This window comes from Odontesthes bonariensis, chromosome 22, assembly GCF_027942865.1.
Source record: "Odontesthes bonariensis isolate fOdoBon6 chromosome 22, fOdoBon6.hap1, whole genome shotgun sequence".
NCBI lineage: Eukaryota > Metazoa > Chordata > Actinopteri > Atheriniformes > Atherinopsidae > Odontesthes > Odontesthes bonariensis.
Genome location: NC_134527.1, coordinates 29,404,046 through 29,423,804, shown reverse-complemented (window position 1 = coordinate 29,423,804; position 19,759 = coordinate 29,404,046). Strand labels below are relative to the sequence as shown.

Sequence of the window (19,759 nt, the reverse complement as noted above, 5' to 3'; positions counted from 1 at the left end):
CACATGATCACAAGTTTATCCCGCAGCTTTTTTGAGGAGTTAGCAGGAAAAGGCTGTTAGCTGCAGAGAGGAGGTCACAACACACTGCGCTCCAGCAAGCCACAAAAGTGGATCACTGCTTTGTTTTTAATTTATACAGCGTCCGAGCATCACATGCTCACTGCGTAAGGCCACACACACACACACACACACACACACACACACACACACACACACACACACACACACATAAAATCAAGGACAAAAGCCAGTGTCCTGCTATAACTCTCCTCCCTCTTCCACGTCCTCCCAATCCATCACTTCCTCCCATCTGTGCTGCAGTCCTTAAATATAAAAACGCACCTCTGAACATCAAAGACGCCACAGAAACACCTGGTTTTGTATCATTTTACACTCAGAGACAGTTCATTATCCTACGAAAAGCTTGAATCTTTAACAGATGCTCAGATGGAAGCCCCTAAGCCACTTTAGGGATATCTTTTTTTTTAATCTTTCATGTCTTAAATATTCATCAGCTGCAACATTAAACTGAGAATTCAGTCTATTCAGGGATAGAAATGACAAAAAAACTCAAAACCAACCAGCTGATAGAGATTTGTTTTGGTTTATTGGGGAAACTGAACAAACTAGAAACACAAAACGTTGATATGTTGAAGGTCAAGCACCAACATATCAAGTTAGATTTTATTTTATTTGATGCCTCACAGCAGAAAGGGTCCTGGTGTGAATCATGGGGGGGTTTGATCCAGGTTTTCCAGGCAAAAATCATACATGCTAGACTGATTGGTGATTCTAAAGTGACCCAAGGAATGAGGGTTTAAATGATGGTAAATGCTACTAAATTAAGTTTTTATTAATTGATTAAAATATTAACTATGAAGAATGGGAAATTACTCATTTAAGTGTTAATGCTGCTATTTATTCACGCGGCTGGTCAGTTTTCAGGTTTATTTCCTTTTTCTGCAGCCAGAGTTCTGATGAGAACTAACAGCAGAGATCAAACGCCTCCATCATATCTTAAAGATCTCACGTTTATAGTTAAAGAGACAAAAAAAGCAACCAGTAAAACAGATTAATGAGGAACATGATTACAATTATGACCAATTTAAAGGGTACCTTTAAGAAAAATTCAATTTGACAATAAAAAGTACCAAACAAATGATAAAGAAACAACTATTATGTGTGTGTTGGCAGCATCATTCTGTAAAAAGTGAGGATTAAAGCAGCAATAGAGAAGTTTGTGAACCTTAAAACTACCTGCTTCTGCTTTGTTTTTGAGTACAATGACCTGGAACTGCCCTGGAACACCTGAGATACAGCAATTCACGACTTTGGTTTCCCACCCTGCACCACAACGTTTTACTTGATGGTCACATGACATCTTGTGGCCTCTTTAACATAACAACAAAATCATGTGTATGGCAGTTACATCCAACACCTGTAGGGGGAGCCAAAGAGCAAACACATCTGCCAAGTTCAATTTAACCCTTAGGAGCGTGTAACATAGATGCGACATCTGATTATAACACTTATTGTGCAGAATAATCTCAGATATCAGTTGAATGAAGAATCCCTGAAAATATAGAAATTCAGTTTTGAAAAAAAGATTACAGATTGGTATAGAAGCAGCGTAAAATATGAAAAATAGCCAAATAAATGCAGAATCAATTTCTAAAATTCGATCTTGATAGAGTGGTGAATATCGTGGATACCCATTAGTTCAAAGAACGATAGACAGTTGAACCCACCAATGGGTGAATTCACAGGGAAAGCACTAACCAGCGATCCAGTCGGCCTTTGTGGACTGATAATAAGCTTGGTAAATCTCCACCGTATACACGACAGGGGGGTTTTGTTTGTTTTTTGTTTGTTTGGATTGGTTTTTTTACACACAAAAATGATAGAAATAATTTTTTACATCAATATACGTGAGTGATTCAATTGATGAAAAATCAATAAAACTCAGAGGAGTTAAAAGGTAGTTTACTATTACCATACAGCCCTTTTCCACTCGTACCGACTCAGCTTGACTCGACTTACTTTTTAGGCTTTTCCAACAGGTCGTAGCACCTGGTATCAGGTACGTTTTTAGCACCTAATCGAGCCGAGTCGGGCCAAAAATGTGACGTCTGCAGACCGAAGGCCACTGATTGGTCAGGGAGTGATGTCACTGGATGAGTCCTTCACAAAACCAACTCAATTTTTAAAAATCCGGCAACAACGACCCTGCAGTTGTATCATTTCTGTGATCGTCAGCGAGTTAAAGGTCTACACCTCGTCCAATGACGAGGTGCAGATGTTTCCGTGTTTGGTGGCTGATAAAAAAAAAAAAAACAACAGTTGGAGCGAGACGGAATGACCTATGTTGCATACAAATGACATCACGGGACTTTCGGGAAAATCTAAACCGAGTAGGTACCAGAACCATCTCATCAACTGCTGCATTTAAACCAGTTTAAGCGGCGCTGCTAAATGCTAAAAGGTTGGGGTACGAAAACAGGATCAAAAGTCACACTTGCTGCTTCACAATCACACACGTGTGGGAATTTTAAGCACTAAGTTTTACACCTGCACTATTACTTTGTGTCTCTTTTTATTTATTTGTTTCAAAGGATCTTCGACACATGCACAGACTTGAATTCTTTTCCTATTTCTCACTGAGTTTACATCAAACCTCTTTGACTTTAATCTGAGCCCACAGAGAGAATCAAAGGTCTTACCTTTTTGTATGGCATCAAAGCAGAGGACGCACACACGAGCCTCTCGGTCCATGTACTTCAGCTTACACTTCTTACTGCAGCACACAGCGCAGTACACCTGCCACAGAGGACAGAGGATGATGGCACCGATCCATAAACACCAGAAAAAACCCACAAAATATCAGAAGAGTCTGTCCTGACATGTTGGTCTGTGTGGTGCCTCAAAAACATCCCGATCAGTCGACTCTAATTCTGCGTTAATCGGCAGTCCTTAAAGGACTTAGCTGCAGCTTTAGGACGCACGGCTCAGAGGAGAGCTAAACAAGAGCTGGAAAAAGAACTGCTGACTCATGCTTTCTGCTCCCATGAATACTCTGGGATATTTTTAGTCCTGCTTTTTCACCATTTCTGCAACACATGCATATCATGTTTTATTCATTCATCAATACAATTACACAGTCAGAGGTAACAGAACTCATCAAACTGAATATTTATCACATTTATCATATTCAGACATTTCTACTGCTCTGTCTGTTTGTACTCTTGAATAAAACTTAATTAGCAATAATACAACCAAACATTTCAAAGAAAGCTGCAGTTAGTAAAACACTTGGTTAATTATTCAAACAGGAAATAAATAAATAAATAATTAATAATAAATAAATTTCACAGTAGAGCTGTGGAATTCTTTCTATTCCATTAGAAAGCCCCCAAACCTCAACCGGACCCAAGGTTTGTTTCTGGTAAGACAACGACTTCTTTCACCGAATTAAAACCATCATAAATGTAGCCTGCACTGCCCCTGTCTGGTGGTTATGTGTAGTCCAGTTAATTCGCTTCAAACACGTCAATGGAAGTGTCGGATTCACTTTTTGTATGTTGGCGATTTAAAAAAAAAATAAAAAAATGGCATCAGATTGTGAAGGTAAGCCCGACTTTACAGAACCTCAGTTTCACCAGATGTTGAAGACCTTTAAGCTCCAACTTCACTTTACAGAAGCAGCTGTGACTGCAGTCGATTCACGTGCACGTGCATTTCCCACAAACTTTTAACTCCTACAGCTCGACCACTTCTCTGACCCCTTTCCCCCAGTTACGGCGTAACGTAGAACCAGGAGGCGGAGCTAAACAGGAGTCGGTTCACGCAACAAAGAGTCCCGGTGGCAACGGCGAAGACGCAGCTACACCGGCGCCAACAAACTTCCCTGCCTGCCTTCTTTTCCTGTAACCAGCCTCGCTCTTTGCCGCACTTTTGTTTTTCGCTCTACACGTCACTGCGTTTGAATTTTGCTCCTCGACTGCAGATCTCAGCATGTAAACACCACAATGCACGCCAAAATAAGCACCGCACCCACGACGAATAACCAAAACGATTCACATTATTCACCAACAGCCAAACTGGCCTTAAGTTTTCATTCATACGTGACCTTTAACCTGCGTCCTTTTAAAGCCGTGGTTTAAAGTCCTGCACAGAAAGCCCGTTTTTTTACTTTCCTAAAACAGATGTTTTTGTTGAAAAAAGGATAAATATTTTCACTCACATTTAAGGCAGAAACGTGAACTCAGTTGATGCAGTTTTTTAAGTTCAAACTGATACGCCTGCTTGTATTAACTAATAAACAAGCAGCCGTGTGTGTTTATCGAATAATTTAAGAATATCAGCGGAATGTGATGAGACGAAGCCGTATTAGTGAAGAAGAACTGGCGTACCTTCCCGCAGGCTCGACAGTGATGCCGCCTCTTAGTGAAAGTGAACTTCTGGTAGCAGTTCATACAGTTGGGGGCGTCAGCGTCAGGCACCCACGCAGGCTGTCTGCACCCCAGCTCCTCCGCCCCGTCCCTCTTCCAGCTCGCAGGCCTGGCGACGTCTGAGGGGGGCTCCCCGGGGTACGGCGGCGGCTCTGAGAACTCGTCGCACCCCGGGGAATAATCCGGATGCTCCTGAGAGGTGGAATCCCTGAAGTTGGAGGGCTCCTCCGTTGGACTCGGGCTGATGGTGGAACTCTCGTCATCCTCTGCTGTCGGGGAATCACAGAGCGCCTGAGCCGGCTCTTCTTCTTCTTCTTCTTCTTCTTCTCCTCCTCCTGCTGGTGGAGGTCTTGCAGTTTGGCAGTGCAGCTGTTTAGGTCTTGCACCTCCATAGGAGGTCTGTAAATCTGAGCTACTGATGTGCTGGGACTGGAAAGTGTTGCTGGTTAAAGAATCGCTCGACCCAGAGGAGTCTTCTTGGCCCGGTCGGCTGGAGTCCTGCGACGCAGACGGAGCACAGAGGCCCAAACTTCCACAAAGCGCTCTGTCGCTTTCTGGAGACGCCAGATCCAAGTCCTCCCGCCTCCCTTGGCCACAGCGCCTCACTTCCTGCTCCTCCTGAACGTTATCGTACTCTGACAGAGATTCAGACCGAGCACATTCTCCAGGACCGCTGCAGTAGGAAACAGCCGTGACCCGCTCTGCTTCGGCGTGCGTCTGCAGGAATGCATCCAGCTCCTCGTCGGTGACCAGCAGCTCAGCCTGGTCGCTCTCTGGAAGATACTCAAAACCGAACTCTGGAGGATCTACTGGGCTGGGCTCTGGGCGATCAGCAGCAGCAGCAGCTGGTTCTGGGGGATCCTGCTGCCCCTCTTGAGACAACCGGGCCTCCGCGTCCAGGTTACAGCCGCCAGTTTCCTGTAGATGTTCCTCTGTGGCCACGTCCAAAGATGGCGGGGAATGTGCTTCAGCGACCTCGTCCCGCTGCTCTGAAGCCTCCCCCGACTCCTCCCCCGCGGCCTTCGCCTTCACCAGAGCGCCACACATGGACACGGCTATGGGCAGACACGACAGGCTGAGCGCCTCACATGTTACACCTGTGGGAGACTCCGCTTCATCTTCACCCACAGCCTCCTCCTCCTTTTCTTTTATGTCATTCACAGGCTCCAGTTCCAAAGAGTTCTCCACCTGGTCCGAGCAGACCGGGTCATCTCCACCGTCTGTGGGCTCGCCGTCTCGCTCCGCCGCCGCAGGAAGGATGATGTCCAGCAGACTCAGAGAGGCGGAGTATCCTCCGCTCTGCTGGTGGGAGTCCAGGCCCGGCAGAGGGTCCGTCCCAGCAGAGCTTTGCTCCTCCCCTGCTGCCCTCTCCTCCACCGGACTGTTAAAGTCCACAAGCAGCGCCTCCTCCTCCTCCATCTGCTTCTCCACCACGTCCAGCTCACTGAAGGCATCGTGGCTGTTGGTCCGGACCAGGATGGCGGAGCTGGTGTCGTTCACCAGGTCGCACACCGGCTTCAGCGCTCTGTCCGGGCAGGGAGGGGCCGAGCTTTTCGCCAGCCTGCGGTCCACAGAGGAGAGCAGGTCCACTCCGGTGAGAGGCTGACCTCCGACCTCTCTGTCATCGGCGCCGCGCCCTTGACCGCCAGAGCCGTCGGGACAGCTGGTGGCGGAACCATAATGGAGAGAATTAAGGTCCGGGAGACTCGGTGAGGGGGCCTCTGAGGGTAAACACTGAGAGGAGAAGGGGTACGCCGAGGACTTGAGGAAAACTGGTTTGCACTCTAGCTCCTCTGCAACGAAAAACAACAAAAACTTGAATTATTTCCTGATCACTAAAGTAAATTTAATATATTAAATGTTTAACCACAGAGAATCTGATACAAACAGATCAGCTGCAGCTTTCCAGGGAATCTTTAATATTTACTGAAAACATGAAAATGTGCAAAAAGAACATAAATTTACAGGAGAGGATGGTGGATATTGTGCTAGACTGCCCTAACCAGACTTTTAAAACAGACATAAACATGTTAATACAACAGAAGTTGAACTACTGTCACTCAGACTCCTCAAACTCAGGCTTACACAAAAGGATAATGTGGTTGGAAGTGGAACTTCTCCTGTTGGATTGGACTCAAACTGGCCGACATGCTCTGTTCATGCTCCTCTGAAAGGAGGCATTTCACCACCTTTCATTGAAGATTTGACATCTTTTGGTCAATAAATCCACACTAATCCCTCTGAAGGCACAACTTTCTCCAAGTTTGCTAAAAGAAAACAAAGTAAAATGTCTCAAAAGGAACTGTTGTCTGAGCCGTTTCATCTTCAGTAGAAGTGAATGGACATTTAGGGGCACAGAGCAGGAATCCTCAGGACACAAAACTATTTAAGGCTGCAGTTCTTCAGGTAATCGAGTTTTCAATTGATGATCTAATCAACTGAAATAATAACTATTTAAAAAGAGAAAAGATTTACATTATGAACTAACTTTTACTTATAGCCGCAGTAAGGACTACTCTGACAACACTGTCTTCTCCTTAGTTTTTCTTTAAACAGAGGGTTAAAGTGAGAAAACAACTTCATTTTTAATGATGATGAAGCTGTTGGTTTTATTTTTTATCCTTTAGTGTGCTTGTCTTGAACATCTCCCTCATAACGGAATCTTTTAGAGTAGGATGTACGTAGATGACGTTGAATGTAAATGAGGCCAGAGAGGCGAAGAAAAGGGCACTGGTCTTTGACACGGCATGGATGAGACATATTGATGTATTGTTTTTACAAGAAGTGCACAGTGATGAAAGTAATGAGGTAGACTGGAATAAAGAGTGGGAAGGACAGGTGGCTTTAAGCCACAGCAACACACTCAGTGGTGGAGTGGGCATCTTGTTCTCCAGAACGTTCACTCCATCTTCACTGGAGGTCGAGCATGTAGTAAAGGGGAGGTGTCTTTTAGCCAAAGCACAGTTTGAACATCACACTTTGGTTTTTTTATCAATATCTATGCTCCAACCAACAGTACAGAGAGGAGGAGCTTTCTAGAAAGAGTAAATACTAAATTGAATTGCTGTGGCCTGGAGGATTTTTTATTTTTGGGATTTTAACTGTACCGAGTACGAGTCTCAGGAAGAAAAGATGGCTCTGGCCCCTCCTGTACTCTGCTTCTATGTTGGCAGACCAATCCAGTTTATTATCCAGCATCACCCCCAGGTATTTGCAGATCTGAACAGTCTCTGATGATTTATCTATTGATTTATTCAAGTTTTCAAGTCACAGAATAGATTTTAAAAGCCTGCTGATGGTTTACATCTGTGATATGTTCAGAGAATATAAAGCCAGCAGAGCTCTGAGATCCAAGGACTCAGGTCAGCTGGTCCAGTCCAGAGTCCAGACTAAACATGGAGAAGCAGCATTTAGCTGTTATGCTGCAAACAAGTGGAACAAACTGCCAGTGGAGATTAAACTTTCACCAAATGGAGACATTTTTAAATCCAGGTTAAAATATTTTCTCATGTGTCTATGCATGAAATCTGCACGGTATATTTTAATTTATCTGGACTGTTGCTTGTTTTTAAATTCATTTAAATTCTTTTAAAAAAAATGTTTTTTTAATTATGTGATACAGATGAGGTAGAAAACTGCATTGAAGCAGCTTGTTTGTGTGTGGGTAGAAGAGAGTTTAGTTGTGTCTGTGTGGAAACTCATGTTTACAGGGAGCTGAATATGGAGGATCATGAAGCACCCGGAGGACAACTGGAACTCTAGCAGACTCCCGTTTGTCCACCTGTGTGTATAAACACTGGGAAGTTGACGTATTTGTAGGAAAATGCCTTTTCCAAATAAAATGTGTCATGTGATGTGATCTCACCAGAATTGAGCTCAAAGTCATCGAGCAGTTTGTCCAGATCACAAACAGCTGCCTTGAAGAAGCTGTCCATGCTGGGCAAAGACAAAGGGCCCTTTGTCCCTCCAACACCTGCAAAGTGACAAAAAGCTTTGATGGATGGCTGAATAAAGGTCAATTATTTCTAAAGTGGTTTCATCTCTATCAGCTCTTGGGTTGCCAGGGAAAAAGAATCTCCTCATGAACCCGCTGTGACGTTTATACTCAAAGTTTACTCTTGTAACCTTTAAAAGGTTGCAACAACACAGGAAACATGATCAGACTTCACAATCAGAGGATACGTTTAAAGGCTGAGTTATACTTCTTTTAACTGCCCTTGCGCTTGCGTCTTGCGCGTATGTTAATGGCTCGAGACGTTTATACTTCATTTTGCTTTGTCGGCGCTTGCGTGTGCTGCGTGGCGATTCACCGCCAGGACAGTAGGTGGAGTAGCGGGTTTTTTCAATGACAAGCCTACTACGATGAAAGGAAATTCACCGCCAGGACCTCTTCAGCAAGTCTCTCTTCCATAGATCTCTTCGAGTGGATTCATGCTTCTTCTTCTTGTAAATAGCCGGTATTTTGTCAGATTTTCAACACCTTGGGGGTCTAAACGACTACTTTCTCGCCTGAAAATGTTTCAAATGTTGCTAAAGTTATATATTTACAGAGTTTATAGCTTAAGGGAAATCAGCTTTTCAGGCCGGCTGATTTCGGCTCGGGCAGGAGTGAAGTGCACTGTGTGTAAACGCTCTGCATACTGTCAGATCGATCAAGTAGTAGGCGGTTTCGACCACAGCCAGTGGCTTGCGCTTGCGTCTTGCGTGAAGTTTAGAAAATTGAGGTGACACACACAAGCACGCAAGGGGGGGCTTGCAACCGCGCAAGGGCTTGCGTTGCGTCTTGCGTTACCGACTATAAACCAGGCTTAAGTCTAACACATCTCAATAACACCTTAAAAAAAAAAGCCTGAAACTCTTCAGCAGGATTCAACAAAGACTGAGCTGACTTTTACAGCCCGGAAACATCATTTTAAAAAAAATAATGAAGCAATCATAAATATCTTTACAGCAAATTCTGAGAAAAAAAAAAAAAAAAAGTCACACAGCTCCAAAACAAACTCACAGTCGTTCAGATTAATAATGACAATCACAGCAGCCTGCAAACGTCATGTGAATAACACAAACTTTTCATGTGTCATTTATACTCATTTAAGCTTTTAGCGTATCATTTTACGTCGTTCATATAACATGTTTAGGTTAGGATGTCCTCCTATCACACTACATACCATTAAAATGACACAATGTACTGTGAAATGGTTAGATTTAAGGCAAAAGTACAGGCCAGGATGTAATTTCCTCAAAATAAGCAGCATAAAATGACACTCAAAAATACAAAAAAGGGCCGTAGATTCAAAGGGGTTAGTATTATAGGAAAACACATCTTCTTGCAACTCTTCTTAAAAACACAACAGGACTGTAGCCGTAGCTGACGTGGCAGTGCAATGTCATAAACCTGATTAAAAACACCTTTTATGTCAGGTTATATTTATAACCTGTGTCTTCATCAATGTAGGATAAAGTGACTAAAACAGGTCTAACAACAAACAAGAAGTTATTCTGAGAACACCAAGATAGCAGAAATTCCTCCTTTTTCCACAGTGTGCTTTATCTGAAAACCAATGACCAATGACCAGTGACCAATGTGTCACTGAGTAACCAGTTACCATGGAGGCTCAATATTTATGTGAAAGAGGAAGCAAGTCTTAAGGTTAATCATCAGCAGAGGATGTGTTATTAAGGGTCTTCGCTTTGTTCTGAAACCTAAGAACCACTAAGAAGGTTACAGTTAAAGGTTAGAGCTACAAAACATCCCAAAGGCCAAAAATACGTCACATTTTCTGTTTTCTGAAGTAATATTTCAGTCTATCCTTGTATTGTTTTGGATTTTGAAAAATTTCCTAAAATGTTTGGTTGGTTGTATGAATGTTGTGGTGATTTTGGTGTGGATTTCGCTCCTCTGGGCCACCGTAAAAATGTGAGGTTGTTATAGTTCTGTCACTGAATCTAACAGGTCACATAAGTCGTTCTAACATCCATGACAACCACATTTTACAGCTTCTGGTTATTCCAAATCAATTAAAAATGTTGAGAAAGCAGCTTGGAAACCTTTTGTCAGTTACTGTGGAGGCAACTTAGCGTTCCCCTTTTACAAGATTAGCAAACAAGCTAACCAAACTGACAGAAACAGAACCATCACCAAGTAACATTAGCATAAATTAAACCATAATAAATCCAGTTCTCAATCATCTGGAGTAAAACTAATACAAGTGTATACAGCTTACTATTCAAACGTCTTAAATGCCGGTTATTAATTAATTGTGTGTTGTTTGTGAGCCGGATTTAACGCGCTTAAACCAGGTGAGGCTAAAGTTAGCTTGTTAAAGGTAAGTGGACGTGCTAGCCGGCTAATGTTGCTAACAACCTGGATTGTTTGTGTATTTCTTACCCGGACGGTTTTACTCCATGGCCTCAGCAGTTCCAACTTAAAACAGGAGAAAACGTCGCCTTTGTTGTCATGTCATTCTCTGATCACTTAAGGGTAGGTGTTCAAACAGCAAGCTGTTGGATTAGTTTAACCGGAGAGGTGTAAATTCTGCACTCAGGCGGCCATCTTGGACAAACTGTCTGGGCTGAGGTCACAGGATCCGGTAAGTCTTCAGCCTGAAAGCCGCTCCGCATGACGGTCCTGGGGGGATAAAACTGCCTTTATTAACCGGTGGGACACTTTTTAAAGTTACATATAGTGCACTTTCTAAGCGTTTCTAATAATGATATAATAACAATAGTTTATTATAGACTCAAAATAACAACAAATATACAAATCATCAACACAAAAAAACAGTGAGGTTCAAAATGATAATGAGAAGATTCAAAACTACATCAGATGCAGAGCAGCCAAAAGATAACTTATTAACCATTATAAGAAAGAAGGAATATATAAAAACCTAAAACAAATACAAAATAAGTGTAGCAAAGGCCAAAACCTGAAGAAAAATTACCATAAAAGTCATAAAAAACTGAATAAGCCCAAAATTTAAAAAGACGCACATATTAACTACAAAATCATTTAAAAACTGCCAGGAAGACGTTTTAAAAGGCCTCAACAATAAGCAAAGTGACACAAAAAGCAAACAAATTAACTTCAAACAAACAAATTATCAACAAAAAAATAAAAAGAAATATTAAAAACTTCACTATATACAGAGAAACGAAAAATTATAACAAACGATCACAAAATAATCAATATAAGAAAGAAAATGGAATTAAGTTCCCCTATGTGAAGCTGAAACTGACCATTAAAAGACAAGAAAACTTAAATTAAATACAAAAAAAGTTATAACAGAGCGCTAAATCATTTGAGAAATAACCACAAAAGTTGCAAGAAACACTTAATAAGCTTAATAAAAATACAGAAAGCAAAAAAGAGGCATAGATGAATGACAAATACATGAAAAAAACTGCCAGACAAAGGTTGAAAACGACCTAAAAAAATAAAAAAAATTGACAAGAAATCAAACATATAGATCATCAACAAATAGACACAAAGAGGTTCAAAATTACCACAACTATATCAAATACAGAACAACCACAAAATTACTTATTTACTGCGCAAAATGACAAAAATAGAACAGAAAATTATCAATATAACAAAGAAATAGGATTAAATTCACCTTTGGAGACTTAAAATGACCAAAAAAAGGTACAGAAAAACCCGAAATGAGCTGCAAATTACATAAACATAGATATATAAAGGTATCTATCGCTATAGAGATAGAGATAGATGTCTCTCTATATAGGCAAATATAAATATATTTGCCTTTTTGTTCGAATATTTTTTACTTTTTTGTTATGTTCTTGAACTGCGTTTTGTTATGTTTTCTGAAATGTTTTGTTCCTTTATGTTTTCTGCTTCTCTATTCATGTTTAGTTGCGTTTTTAAATGCTGTGTTTATGTTTATTATGTTTTTCTTTTTGATGCTGTTTTACTCGGTTTGCTCTTGTAGTTTCGCCCTTAGGACACAGGGGCCTTCCCTCCGACAGGGGGCGGTACTGAGTCAGGATTCCACCTTCCAGCCGCTTTTAACCAAACCCAAAAGAAGTCGAGAAGGGAGTCGCGGAAAGAAACAGGAAGAAGACGGCTAAATCGGCACCACAATGACTTCGACCAGGAGATTGGGCAAGGTAAAAGAAAATGATAGATTTACTGAGTTTTAACACCTCCAGAGAGTTTAAAAAACTTGATTCGGTTTTAAGTGCGTAGCTACAAACTCAACAGGGGGAATAAACGCCGAGTTTGTTGTTCAGGTGTACGACAAAATGAAAGGATAATGACGTCCGGCAGACGGAGACGGACAGGGAGGCGGTTAGGGAGGCTGGGAGGCCGGCAGGCCATGATTCAGCTCTTTGAGACGTCTGTCAGCAGCGTGTCGGTGCTTCTAGACCGAGTTGGGGCAAACCGCAGAGTCGGTTTAGCCGCCGTTTCCGAGTGAAGACGCTCAGCTGAGCAGCAAACATGGAGACCGGGGCTGTGGCGTGACGTCACACCTCAGCTGAGCCGCAAACTGTTGGACTGATGATCAATATCCGCATTAATGAGCCGATCAGCCGAGTCACAGAGACAGAACATCCAGGTTCAGTCGTGTGAAACCTAATCATCTCATTAATACCTCAGTGACGTCAGTGTAAACAAACGTTTTTGATCAGGGAGCCGATTACACTGTTAATTCCATATTTTGTCAATTATAAGTCACTGGAATAGGTGGGATAAAAATCAGCTTTTTAAATTAATTTAAACACATTCTGGAAGTGCAGGCTACGTGCAAAACAAACCCAATCAGTTAATAATGAAGAATATGTAGAGCAGCTATGTCAGAGCTTATGAGTGAAGTTTTTTCTAAAGTAAATTCAGGAAAAATGCAAAAAAAACCCAGAGAAATAAAGACGAATAATGTCTTTAGTGACTTTGAAGCATGTTGGTGACATAAAATGAAACTGAAACATGAGGCGTGTTGATTTAAAAAGAAAAAGACTGAAAAGAGAAGAAAAAAATGTTTTATCGTGTAAACATTTCTGAGAAATGTTATTACATATTAATTAAACCTGAATACAAAGTAAAGAATATAAAAAATACTTACCTGTTCTAGTTGATTAATTACGTTGATGAGATGCTTTTTATATTCATTCTTTTAACAGTCACATGTTTTTTTTGTATTATTTATTCATAACCTCTGTATGGGAAGACTGATGTAAAATAGAAAGAATCTGCTATGCCTAATAATCAAATGGTCAGACCTTAAGCCGGCAGGCGCCATGTTTTTACAGCTTTATGTTAATATTTAGGAAACATAAAAGCAGCCATTTGCCACTGAACCTGAGCTCAGTGGGACATTTATACTTTCTGTTTGGTAGAAAATAAAGTCAAGAGGCCTTTAGAGTTGATTAGAATCATGAAAAAATAGCAAGTCTCTCTTACAAGTGTTTTTACAAGAGGTTTTTATAAAGAAATGATATGTTGTTGAATGGAAGCTGCAGGAGATTCAGCCAGTTTTAACTTCCCATTTATGTCGTTCAGTCCAGAGGCTCCTCATTTAAATCGGAGTACAGATAAAAATCTGTTTCGTGAGTTTACAGGCTGCTTTCACTTTCATCTGGATACATTTGGTTTCGATTTACTGCATCTGACGTTGGGGCAGGAATTCCCCCACCATTAGCTCTCAGAATTTGCATCTGAATTCCCCCAAATATCCAGTTTACAGTGAAGTAGAAAATATTCCAGGAAACTTCCTGGAAAGGATTTACTTTATTTACTTTAGCAGGATTTATCTGTTAATCAGACTTCAGTCTCTAACAGTCAGTAAATGTGTCAGATGAAATCAGCATTTCATTTTTTTCTGTTGATCGGGGAATCTACAGCAGACATATTTTCAGACAAAAAAACAAAGGTAGTTGTAGCTTTTAAACAAGAAAACACATAACTAATGATTTACTATGACGTTGCTGGGGAATTTGAGCATTTATCTTTTTCTCACTCTAAAACTCCAACTCTTCTATCAACCTGTTTAACTGTGAAACGTCGACATTCAGCACCACAGATTTAGAAGTATAGATTTGAGTCTGTGTGGATTGCAGAAAATCCCAAAAAGGAATAATTGAAGATGTCTGATTTGTGATAATTCCACCCTGGAAAAGGATGTCTCAAGTGAATCATTACAAGCCCATATTAACAACATTCATGCCCCTGATAACTGTCTGTGAACTTCTGACCACAACAAAGGAAAAAAAGATGCCAAATTCCAGTTTGATGCTGATGATACAGTGATGTATCGTTCTTTATCTTCATCTAATGAGCCGCTCTACTTTGTATGAGTTAAAACTTGAATCTTCTGCCTTTTGTCACCACTCAGAACAATGAGAATGGGGTTATTATCCCAACAGAGACACCTAAGAATCCAAATAGATGAATCTCTGTCCTTCACACCTCATGCCCAACAACTGGTGAAAAGCCTGAAGTTAAAACTGGCTTATTCTTTAGAATCAAATGTCATCTCTCCTTTGAGACCAAGAAGAAACTTGTTTCCACTACTTTTATGGTTCTACTTACTACTTTAGGTGGAGAAAATTTGCATATCGTTGGCCAGGACAATCTTGGAAAAGAGATTTTTGAGCTCATGAGTTTTTATTCCTGGGTAAATAAAGATTTGGATGATTAAGAAATATATAGGACATCTTTAAGCTGTCTTTTCCGGTGCTGATTTAACCGTAGAACACAGAAAAGAACCGACTCTCATGGTATAAAAACATTGATATATCTTATTAGCGGCTAACTGAAACATCCCCACGGTATTCCACAGAAGAAGAAACACATCTAGTGACCAGAGTGGATTTGACTTCCTGTGGAGAAGAAGATGTAACTGTTAATCGTCTGATATCAACATAATAATCAACACATGTTTTTGTTTAAATTGAAATGTCCTCTGTATTTTGTTTCAGGAACTTGATGACATTCGCAAATCTGGGATGAAGCATTTCCGCAACATTCAAGTGGATGAAACAAATATTTTGACCTGGCAAGGACTCATTGTTCCAGTGAGTACTGAACTTCAACCCTTAACGGCCACGTTTCTGCTTCTGTTTACCCTGAAAAAGCTTTAAATTGGTTTAAGCCACTTTATTCTTTACCGATTGATGATCAGTAAACAGGGAGAAGGTTTATGACTGATACACCAAGAGGTTAAATTGCATTTTTGGTTCCTCCATACAGCTGTGAAGTTACTGTCCTTGAACCACGGCCATAATATTTGACAAACACATCCAAACCACAAACACCATAAACACTTGGATCTTTCTCAGTCACCTTCACAAAGGGGGAACTTTCCCAGAGGGCGTCTGGCCTGTTCAGCAACATTTAAAATCTACCTGTTAGCAGCAGATGCTAGCAAACAATGCTTTCTCATCAACAGTATTGGACCAAGCCGGAGATGTACACAGAGTAACTCGTAGTAAATGCATGTGTAGCGTTAATTACTGCATTTAAACATTTAGTATATATTAACCTCATTAAACAATTGTACTTGGAGACCTACATCTTTAAAACTGCAGTCTGCAACTCTTTTTCAAGCATAATGCCTGGAACTGTCTGGGGATTCTGAAAGTAGTACATTAAATACCCCAATACAAAAAAAAAATGAGTTCTCTAGGTCCCCTATATGTCCCGCTAGGTCCCTCCAAAGCCAGCAGGTTTGTTTACAAAATTGCAGACCGGACCGGTAAAAGGTAACCAATCAGGTTTACGAGCTGGGCTCTGCTGCCTGTCAATCACCGATTGTGCACGCGCGATACAAGGTAGGCTCGTCCCCACGCTTATTTATCTAGACTATTGAACTTCATTACGGGCTAGTCTACTTACTGCGTCTTCCATGATCGCAAATGACAGGTGAGTTGATGAATGAGGAGTCGTGTACGCGCATCTGGCGTGCACGTAGACGTGCACGAGTTCTCATGTGTTTTGATGGGGCGGGACAGGAAGTTGAATAACTTTTTATTTTTCGGTTAAAAAATAAACATTTCTTGCATTTTGCGACTACGGAGGTCACCGTTTTCAACTTCAAGCGTTCTGATAGATCATGTAAACTCTTAAAATGCCAAAAATTAGGACTTTATGTATGACAACAACAAATCCTGCAGACTGCAGCTTTAACATAGAAACATGCAGATAATGTAATGTTAACACACAGAGAGGTACACGGCGTTCAATGTAGCAGCGAGAGTGAGGAGAGGACCGGTGTTGTGTTGAAAACACACCTTATCCACACAGCTGCAGGTTGATGAGTTACTGAACCTAACCGTTCAGCTAGAAAGCTTCAGCTAACAAAGTAATGTGGGAACAATAATGTTCATCTTTCAGAAAGGAACAGCAATAACTCCTTAGAAGTTGCTGTACGTCATCTTCATTAGCTAAGCTGTTAGCGTTAGCTACTGCTAAAGGAGAAAATAAATCAATAAATAAACCATGAGGAATTATCTCTCAGATACTTCCATTTCCCTGCTCTGAAGTTCAGGCTCTGAGAGTTGGAACTGATCCCTCTTTGTGGCTCAGTTTCTTCAGTCCAGCGTTGAACTGGACCAAGTTGTTAAAACAGTGGGATGAAAAGTGGCTGCTGCACATCCACAGTCTTTAGCTAACTCTGCTGGAACATTAGCCTCAGATAGAGTTTATCCACAGTCTTTAGCTAACTCTGCTGGAACATTAGCCTCAGATAGAGTTTATCCACAGTCTTTAGCTAACTCTGCTGGAACATTAGCCTCAGATAGAGTTTATCCACAGTCTTTAGCTAACTCTGCTGGAACATTAGCCTCAGATAGAGTTTATCCACAGTCTTTAGCTAACTCTGCTGGAACATTAGCCTCAGATAGAGTTTATCCACTGGGCTCTGATATCCTCTGAGGCTGCTGCTAGTTTTACTCCCTAATATGAATTCAAATGAATGGGTCTTCATCAGCCTTCTGCAGAGTTTCAAGAGCTCACCCATTGATTTGAATCGGGTGCGTTGGAGCAGGTAAACATGCGGGCAGCGTGCCTGAGGACCAGGGTTAGGAAACACTTCTTTAGGTGATCAGTCTTTACAGCTAAGCACCACCACGATGCTGGTTATCATTTCGGTCAGCCAACCCAGGTTGTAGTTTGTTGACCAATCACAGTCTAATTCTATCAGACTGAAAAGCCAAATGAATGATTAAAGATGAGAAAAGAACGCCAGGAAAATGTAGTTAATTATCTAATCAAAATTGGTGCATAATGGCTGTCGTTCACTTCAAGGACTGCGCTCCGTATGACAAAGGAGCCTTTCGGATCGAGATCATCTTTCCTGCGGAGTACCCCTTCAAGCCCCCCAAGATCACCTTCAAGACGAAGATCTACCATCCCAACATCGACGAGAAGGGTCAGGTGTGCCTGCCCATCATCAGCGTGGAAAACTGGAAGCCCGCCACAAGAACCTGCCAAGGTGAGTGCAGGGGAAGGTGATGAGTCGGCGTTTCAGTGCGGATGTTTACTACGTTTTTAACTGACGGTGTGTTCTGTCCCGCAGTGATTCAGTGTCTCATCGCTCTGGTGAACATCCCTCAGCCGGAGCACCCGCTGAGGGCGGACCTGGCGGAGGAATACACTAAAGACCGCGCAAAATTCATGAAAAACGCAGAGGAGTTCACAAAGAAACACAGTGAAAAGCGACCTGTGGACTGACAGCTCGACACTTGTACGCCTGTTTGGGCCTCTTTTCTGTTTCCTGTTCAGAGAATCCAGCCTGACTCCGTTCTTATTCACAGAGATACCCTTTTCTCATGTACCTGCGTTATTTAGCACTATCCAAACAATCCTTAATAGAGGCTTTCTGTTTCACTTTGCCAAAAAAAAAGCAGGACTTTTTGGTGAAAAGGCAGGCTCTGGCCTCTAGGTGTCACCTTTTGGTTGTTTTTGACTTCTTTCTACTGATTTCTTTTTAGAAAAAAATAAGAAAATTGTCATAGGTGGCATCCTGGAAAGTCTAATCAGATTATAGAAAGTGCTGTTCTGCTTACTTAAATGTTGAATGTTATCTCAGATTAATCATTAGCTTATGCAGACCTGTTTACAGATTTTTAAGCTTTGTTTGAAACATTAGCAGCATGTGATGCTGTTTCTGTGTTCTCCCTTTTGCTTTTGCCCTTATGACACACTGTTCTCTGTCAAACCACATGTTCAGTACAATTAAAGTTGGTTGCTGATTAACCCACATGTAAACACAAATTAATCAAAATGCAACATTCAAGCATCATTTTGACTACTTTTTTTTGTATTTTGAGATAAATCTATTCCTTTTAATTAAAATTCTGCAACTTCTTTTGGCCTCCTCCAACAGTGCGTACTGTCGGTGAACTTTAACCTTTACACTGATGCAACAGTATGTTTGAGCTAGTTTTTCCACATGCTTCGCAATTTTATTTTAAAAAGTGTTTTTGGTTTTTATCAACTACTGGTCTTTAAAGTGAAATATTTCCATAGTGAGAGCGAAATACATAAAGCATTAAGTGGTTATATATATATAGTTCCTCTTATTATTTCAAGGTTTTACATATCAGAACAGGTCTTAAGATTATAAACTCAAATAAACAAGTCATGACATACTACACCGAGTCATTATTTACTTAAAACAAAGGCTAAATGAAGAAACTGACTGAAAAACTAAGTGAACCCTTACTGCTTCCACAGGAACTAAGAGGGTCTGTAGCAGCCAGCTGCTGCTGATCAATGCTCTGATCAATTGATCATCAGTAAGTGTGAGCACCTCTATTAAAGCAGAAGTTCTGTCAGTTTGCTGCTCTGCAGCATTCAGGTGTGTGTTAACACAATGCCAAGGAGGAAAGACATCAGCAATGATCTTAGAGAAGCAGTTGTTGCTGCCCATCAATCTGGGAAGGGTTATAAGGCCTTTTCCAAACTATCTGGAGTCCATCATTCTACAGAGAGAAAGATTATTCACAAGTGGAAAACATTCAGGACAGCTGTCAATCTTCCCAGGAGTGGACGTCTCAGCAAGGTCACCCCAAGGTCAGAAACCCAAGAGCTACATCTCAGACTCTGCAGGCCTCAGTTAGCATGTTAAAGGTTAAAGTTCATGACAGCAAAATTATTATTATTATTATTATTAAGTGCCTTGAGATGACATTTGTTGTATTTGGCGCTATATAAATAAAAATGAATTGAAATTGAAAATTGAATTGAATTAGAAAAAGACTGAACAAGTGTGGCTTGTTTGGAAGGGCTGCAGGAGAAAGCCTCTTCTCTCTACAGGCATGCAAACTTGCCACCTTTCGGCGAAATTCGCCGTTTT

General features: G+C 41.2%; 2 protein-coding genes across 2 annotated transcripts in view; one reads left to right on the top strand and one right to left on the bottom strand.

Annotated features, from left to right (window-relative positions):
- The window catches only part of zfyve16 (zinc finger, FYVE domain containing 16), a 35,068-nt gene extending 24,056 nt beyond the window's left edge, over positions 1-11,012 (bottom strand). Inside the window, exons 1-4 of the mRNA XM_075456672.1 lie at positions 10,837-11,012; positions 8,314-8,421; positions 4,410-6,241; positions 2,721-2,817 (exon numbers count right to left, since the gene is read on the bottom strand). Coding sequence (XP_075312787.1) covers positions 2,721-2,817; positions 4,410-6,241; positions 8,314-8,383 — 1,999 coding nt within the window. The 5' untranslated portion in view covers positions 8,384-8,421; positions 10,837-11,012. The remainder of the gene's footprint in view (positions 1-2,720; positions 2,818-4,409; positions 6,242-8,313; positions 8,422-10,836) is intronic.
- A 1,463-nt stretch (positions 11,013-12,475) lies between these two features.
- Positions 12,476-19,052, top strand: LOC142372725 (ubiquitin-conjugating enzyme E2 L3-like). Its single transcript, XM_075455680.1, has 4 exons — positions 12,476-12,572; positions 15,381-15,476; positions 17,707-17,893; positions 17,978-19,052. Exons 1-4 carry the CDS (start codon positions 12,546-12,548, stop codon positions 18,130-18,132), a joined length of 465 nt encoding a protein of 154 aa, XP_075311795.1. The 5' UTR covers positions 12,476-12,545; the 3' UTR covers positions 18,133-19,052.
- Positions 19,053-19,759: the final 707 nt, after the last annotated feature.

What these genes read in the sequence shown, in the direction of transcription:
- LOC142372725 (XM_075455680.1), top strand. Translation starts at nt 12,546, where the DNA reads ATGACTTCGACCAGGAGATTGGGCAAG. An exon ending in GGCAAGGACTCATTGTTCCA is followed by an intron (nt 15,477 to 17,706) that starts GTGAGTACTGAA and finishes GTTCACTTCAAG; the next exon opens with GACTGCGCTCCGTATGACAA. An exon ending in CGCCACAAGAACCTGCCAAG is followed by an intron (nt 17,894 to 17,977) that starts GTGAGTGCAGGG and finishes TCTGTCCCGCAG; the next exon opens with TGATTCAGTGTCTCATCGCT.